This window comes from Plectropomus leopardus, unplaced genomic scaffold (assembly GCF_008729295.1).
Source record: "Plectropomus leopardus isolate mb unplaced genomic scaffold, YSFRI_Pleo_2.0 unplaced_scaffold28290, whole genome shotgun sequence".
NCBI lineage: Eukaryota > Metazoa > Chordata > Actinopteri > Perciformes > Serranidae > Plectropomus > Plectropomus leopardus.
The window spans coordinates 1-7,268 of NW_024630813.1; the positions used below are offsets into that span (position 1 = coordinate 1).

The 7,268-nt window shown below is 39.4% G+C and overlaps 1 protein-coding gene across 1 annotated transcript; it reads left to right on the plus strand.

Annotated features, from left to right (window-relative positions):
* Window positions 1–1,739: 1,739 nt before the first annotated feature.
* On the plus strand, window positions 1,740–5,875 carry LOC121938046 (popeye domain-containing protein 3-like; the record flags this gene model as incomplete). The annotated part of the gene is made up of 2 exons (XM_042481335.1): window positions 1,740–1,848; window positions 3,970–5,875. Coding segments are annotated over 2 exons (388 nt in total), but the record flags the coding sequence as incomplete, so codon positions are not given.
* Between the last annotated feature and the right edge of the window lie 1,393 nt (window positions 5,876–7,268).

Sequence of the window (7,268 nt, forward strand, 5' to 3'; positions counted from 1 at the left end):
ACACACACACACACACACACACACACACACATACACACACAGCTCATGTGTTCGGTTACGTTCGGTCAGGTGGAAGCTGCGCTGTCTTCAGAGCGTAGTGGCGTCATTTAGCTCAAAAGAAACAAAAGCGGAAGACAGCTGAGATGAAACAGTCAGGTGATGTACTGACCTGTGTTGCTGTCAACTCACCAGGTTATCATCATGTTGTAGGTCAAACCGCACACACACACACACACTGTGGTGCACAGTCTTTACTACTTTCACCTGTGTTTTCCTGAACATTCAACATGCAGCAGCTGATTAAAGAGTGCATACTGAAAATGCACAGAAATAGTTTTGTTTTAATGAAACGCACCTGAATACAGACTCTGAGTCAGGTGTTTGCACATTTGGATACTACTGAGTGCAGTTCGAGCTGCACATTCCTGTATGAACTAAAGTGACTGAGCCCAAGAGATTAATTTGACTATTTTGTACAACAGACAAAAACAAGTAAGCTTAATAAAAACAAATGACACATTTTGCTGATCACACAGCTGATGGATAGATCGCAGCAGACTGACGGTGCAGCACAGTGACAGAGACACTGAAAACAGAGTTTTTCCTCACAGCGCCAGAGTGCCTATACGTAGTACAATAATAAGAAAAGAGACTTCTTCAGAGACTGTCATTGCCCAAAACAGGCCTTTGAAAAAGAAGTACACAAACAACAATGTCATTTTTTTAGTTAAAACATGATATAAAACATCACTTATCACATCAAATTACAAAAAAGTAACACCAGAGGTAGGTTTTAATAAATAAATAAATAAAAGGAAAGAAATCACTGCCAGCCTGTAGATATTTGCCAGACTACTTAACATACGGTATATAGCATGCTGAACTGTATTGATTCCAGTGTGCAGTTATGAAAGGCTGAACTGGCAGCTGTTTTCCCTCAGAACCTGCATTCTTAGTTTGGCTTTCACCTGAACTTTTTATTTTTTTATGAACTTTTATTCTACTTTATTTTATTTTATATTTTATTTATTTATTTTTTAAATAGGTTTTAATCAGGCTCACAGTTTTAATGTTTCATATATCATTTTAACATATTTACTTATTTTAGCAAAACATTAACGCAAAAAAGTTCTTACGCTCACATGAGGTGTTTAAGGCAATTTGAAAGAGCCGTATTTTGCAAAACTGCAATGGAAACACTGTTTTTGCTTTTATAGCTCATATGATGTCTAACACTGGCTGGCGCCAATGTGACTTTAGGGTTGCCAAACGCCACTTAACCTAAATAGTTACAAGTAGGATCAATTACAAAACATTCTACAAAATATAGAGGAAGAGACCGAGACTCTTCTTAACGCTTACACAGAACAAAGTAATGACCGCGATATTAGATTGGTTTTATCAAGTGGCTGCAATAAAAATAAACCTGCTAATGTTTTCATTTGCAACATGCATCGCTGTGCTTCACGGAATGTTGTCGCAAGAGGAACGTTGCGTAACATCGCGAGAGAAGTTGCATAACATCACTCAATGGAAACATAGTCATCTTGCAATTATGTTTTATCGAAATTTTGAAAAATATAGCTTAAGTTTTGTGCAAATCTGTAATGGAAACCCTACAACTGAGTCCCATTTTAGCAGCAGGTTTTGTGTGTATTGTTGACCTGCCCTTTATTTTATTGTGTTTCCCATTTGAAAGTGAGTTTGTTAATATCAACTTTGCATCTGTTCTCCCACAGAATCCGTGTGACAGTGAACGGAGAGTTTCTGCACTACATCTACCCGTTCCAGTTTCTGGACTCACCTGAGTGGGACTCTCTCAGACCATCAGAGGAGGGGGTCTTCCAGGTCCATGTCAAGTCATGTGCATGTGCAAAATAACTTTTCAGCCGTTAATAACTCAGGAATGTCAATTCATTCAACCCTGTGCCAGCAAGTATGTAACCACAATTTTTGTTTAGATCTTCGTGGCCCAACAAGAATGTCTTACTCAGCGTTATGTGCAGCTAAAGGAAGAGGCTCCACTTCACATCCTGTATTAATGTTGTGGTCAACAAATCATCATCCAAAGCCTGATATACATATATATTATTTTTTGTGCCATCGACCTGCATGGATCTTTCGCACAACAGCAATTTTTGTCATGTCATGGTCTGAGAAACACAGGTGTAAATCACAGACTGTATATAAAGATGGACGAGGAACCCCAACGTACTCCGGCTATGCTTAAGTGAAGCTAAAATATCCCGAATACAGCCTCCGCCATATTGTGCTTATGAGGTCATTCGGAGCCAGAGTCTGCACAGTAGCAGTAGAGTTCCCGCAAAAACACAAGGGGTGTTTAAAATGATCATTTCTAAGATGCATTGTGATGCAGACGTGGACGATTCTGCATCGATGCAGTGACAGCACATAATCGATTATAGCCACGTAACACTACTTGTTGATTTTCTGGCTGCGGCTGGACAGTAAAGTTCTTCAGTTCAAGAGAACTTCCTGGTAGCAACCAGCGTCGTATGGTAGCAACCAGTGCCATATGGTAGCAACTTCTTATTGAATTGTGGGAGAGCAGAGCTAGCTGACTGCTTGTATTTATTGATGAAAAAGTAACCGTGTGTACTAATATAGAAAACTGATGATGCAATACATTATGATGCATCATGGAATCTAATCCAATTGACCTGTTGACATGATTATTGTAATCAAATCGAATTGTGAGACCAGTGAAGATGCAAAACCCTGCAAAACACCCGTCTGACCAATCACAAGTAGCCCCCACAAGCGCAAGGATTTGCTGTCACAGCTGTCGATCATGGCGGAAAATCCCCTTTTTGTAGAATTGATTAACTTATTAAAATTGAACTGATATAAAAAACAATCACTTGAACAAACATCAGACTGAGGAGAACTACCTTCAGTGACAGAAACCATTTATGGGGAAAAACTTTTTTGGCGTGTTTGAGTTTTTAGTTTGGCCTATGTCCATTCACTAACATGGAGGGGCGGGCTTTATGACCTATACTGCAGACAGACACCAGGGGGCGATCCAGATTGAAAAGTTACACTTTGAGTGAGCTGTCATGTTGTCCATCTTTATATGCAATCTGGTGTAAATAGCATTTATGATTAACAGTCGACAGATTATTGGTCTAGCCGATTATTGGGGCAAACATTTGGTATTTTGACAATTATCTGAATCAGCATTTTGTTCTAATGATTGCCGGTAAAATTAATTAATGCAAAAGTGTGCGTATAACACTCAACCAACACCAGGCAAGGCGGTCTGCAATATATGCAAAGAAAGTGTCAGCATGGGAGGAACTTTTATTTTGTAAAACCTCAGGGAGCTGTTTTTATTCATTCATTTTTAATTTAAATTTTCACTGAACTTTATGAAAAATAATAAAAAAATAAAAGTTGCAGTTTTGATTAAGCATTCGCTAAAGGCATTTACACAAAGTTCTGTGTTGGAGTTTGTTGTATTCCAAATTCTAAATTTTGACAGAATATGTTTTGGTAAATGCACATCAGTTCCAAATATCAGTTATCGTTCTCATTAACTACTAATTGGTAGCAGTATTGGCCCTGAAAAAACAATACCGGTCATAATAAAAAATACAAATGTACTGTTTCCTCCTGTTGCAATAACATTTGCCAAAAACTGCAGTGGAATCAAGAAAACTTTTTCAAATTCTGTTCTTTTGATGTTCTTCTGTTTTTTTAACTCTGGGGAAGGCAAATCGATGAGTGGCTTTTAATTATATATTTTGGGATCCAATATGCATATAGTTAACACATTAGATGTATAATAACTAGATACCAGACCCCAAGATGGTGGCCATTTAGTCCGATGGAGTTGTTTACAGGTGACAGAAATTACAACTACAAGATTAGTTGTTGTAATAAACTTGAGGCCTTTAATGGACACACATGACACCAGCTTTCTTCTGTCTGTTGTATCCTCCACAGGTGACCCTGCATGCAGATAACCCCTGCAGATATGTGGCGTGGAGGAGGAAGAAACTCTATCTGCTTTTTGCAAAGCATCGTTACATAGCTAAGATCTTTGCCCTGGTCGTGCGCAACGACATTGCAGAGAAGTTGTTCTCCCTTAATGACAAGGCTTCCAACAAGGCAGGGCACCGTTTCGATCTCCGCTTACCAAGTTACTGCCACATGCCGGGGACTGAATTAGAAAAGGCAGATGGCTTCCTGCAAGTGCCAGTGCAGGGGACAAGGACTGCCTGAGTGTACACACACACACACACACACACACACACACACACACACACAGCTCCAAGCCATAAACACTTAACTGACTCCTTGCATGACGGAATATGTGTCAGTTGGGTGTGGCATGGTGTAGTATTATCTGTTCCATGTGTGGTAAGTGAGTTTCAAGTGATGTTATCTTAAATCTGCTTGCGTTGTCATTTGATCTCAACATGTAGATTTGGTAGGTGCAGTTGTCAACAAACATGGTGTCAGGTCAAGAGGATACTCTCTGGGGAATAGACCAGGGTCATGTGACTGATAGACAGCCTGGGACATCTGTGGGCTACTGTTTTGTAGCCTTACCAACTAGGCTGATGTTATTCATACTGTTTGAACGTAGCTTTTTGTCATGTACTTTGAGATAGAAGCCTTTTAACTAGGGATGTCCCGATCCAATCTTAAACATCGGACTCAGGGCTGATCAAGGCATTTTTTGACTGATCCAAATCGGCTATATTTAGCTCATAAAGTTATCTGATCCTTTGTTTTATGTCGACTATCACGCAGGTGTTTTAATTTAATGCAACAACACGGAGCAAACACACCATGAATTAAACACAGTGTGAGATTGTTTATTTACATTAGCTACCCAAGTTCTGAGCACTTGTTTTATTTCAGCTCAGTTTGAGACTTTTGTATTTTGCCTTTGGTTATAGCACACTGTGTTTCTGCGCCCTGCTCAGAGTAGTGAGGAGGAGAAGAGGAGAGGAAAGCAATGCAGAGCTTACTACAACCTCACTCACCACTGCAAGGACAATTAAAGCTGCGCAAGCAAAAATCCAACATGGTTTACGTATTAATGAATCTAGATCTGCCAAGAATATGTGCGAACGACAAAGACAGACACTCTAAAATACAGTTCATTCAGCTAACACAGACACACGTTGCACTGAAGCAAAAACGCTGGAGAATCTCTTAAAGGGACAGTCGTTCCCTTGAGACAGCGACAAGACCAATAAGATTAAAGGGAGGTTTTGTCATTGTGTAAAATACATACAATAATAGGCTAATGCATTGCAGAGCTTTTCAGTTATTCATACTGTCAAGCATAGGCTATTCATTGAAGAAGCCTACTTACAATGTGCACAGTGCAGCTGTGTTATCTAAAAAATAAAAACAGGTTTGGGACTTATCTGCAGATACTCAAGATTGGATCGGGATCAGGGGCAAAAAATGTGATCAGGACATCCCTACTTTTACCATGTTGGGCAGATTATTTCTGAACGGATATCCTGCTATAAAATGAAGAAAAGTCCGTTTTTTTTCTCCTCGATGGGTTGCCCAGTCAATCTGAAATCTCAAATGGGCACTTAGAATTGCCTTAGCTAGAGACTGACGAAGCCCGGTGTCTCATTTCTACTGCCTATTTTGTATAAAAGTACTTCATAAATAACATTGACTAGCTACTTTCTCAGCCCGTGGAGTCAATGAATAACACCAACAGCACCACTCTGCCATTGCAACCCTTACTGTGGTTGAAGGTGGAGTTGCAGCTTGAATGAGAAATAAAGTGCTATTTTTTCATTCTTTCTCAGTGTTTAAAAACCTGTGTTACTGTCATGTAACAAAACAGTGCACACTGTTAATGATCCCCAAAAGTTAACCTCTTCACAATAAAATGAAGACAGATCTATTTTTTTGTTCCCATTCATGTATCTTCTCATCCATTTTAAAATGAACAGGTTTTAACCCATTATGCTAAAGCAGTGGCTGACAGAGCAGCTTTTTTAAAGCCCCTTTATTTGCATATTTTGGGAAAGTCCGCACCAGTATATAAATCTGTGGTCAGCACAAGGTTGTGGTGCGTAATCCCCTGAAGTCTGGTCGTAGTTGCGGTGCACATATCCCCAGGTATTGACCAGTGATGATGATGTACCTTTCATGGCCAATGTCTGCTTTAAGGAACATTTTGGGGAAATGTTTGTCTTTGTTTGATATTTGTGAAATACTTAAATGACAATTTGTGTATTTAGAGAGAGTTATTGCTAAAACTATTTCTTGACTTCTACTCATCCACTCACTATGTCTGTGCAGTGACTTGGGTTGCCAGATGCACTCTGTTAGTACAGTTGGTCTCTGTATTTGTATGATGACACAAAACTTGGCAGCCTCACTGCGACAACAGTCATCGCAGGGCACATCTTAACTCAACGCAGACAAAAGGAACAGCTGTTCGATGGTGGATAAACTTAAATGTCACAAAGATCCTTTCATGCTATTCATGGGCTCTTCCCAAACCACCCCCCTCACCCTCTCCCTACCACTTTCACTCTGTGTAGGGTCATCTCACACCTGTTAGCGGCGAGTGGAAAAGGTTAATAAAACCTTCCAACAGCAATATTACCATAATGTATTCAAACTTCAAAGTTCTGTGTCTAACCAGACAAACAAACTGCTCAAACTAATATATACATTTAATATTGTCATACAGATGTTAACAACTTACATTGTATTTAGGATCAAATATACACTTGTCTAGTCACGACAATGTTGTGTATATATATATATATATCTATATCATATTTATTTTATTGAAAACACAAGGTGAGATCTCACAGACAGCCTGTCCCTCAAATAGGCCTTGCCCTAATTTTTGCATAATTTTGAGGCCCTAATAAAATGTAAACAGGTGAGTTATAAAAAAAGAAATCTCCCCTGTATAGTTGTCATGAATGTTGAAATTAGCTAATTAGCTAACAAAAGTGTTTTTGTACCAGGCTGTAAACTCTTTATTTCTGCTGTAAAGTTGGGCATTTTAACATGGAGGTCCATGTAGCCTCAAGAGGACATTAGTGGAACTGCAGTTTTTGGCACTTCCTCTTAAAGCTTGCCACTGTGTTTATAGCCTACACATTAATCAAGGGTATTTCATTCAGCCGGGAAGGGGGTTAATAACAAGAGTTACACTCTGACGGAGTGGCAGTGGTAAGTAAGAGTCCAGTTTGGGAAAGACTTTGTGTGTGTGTGTGTGTGTGTGTGTGTGTGTGTGTGTG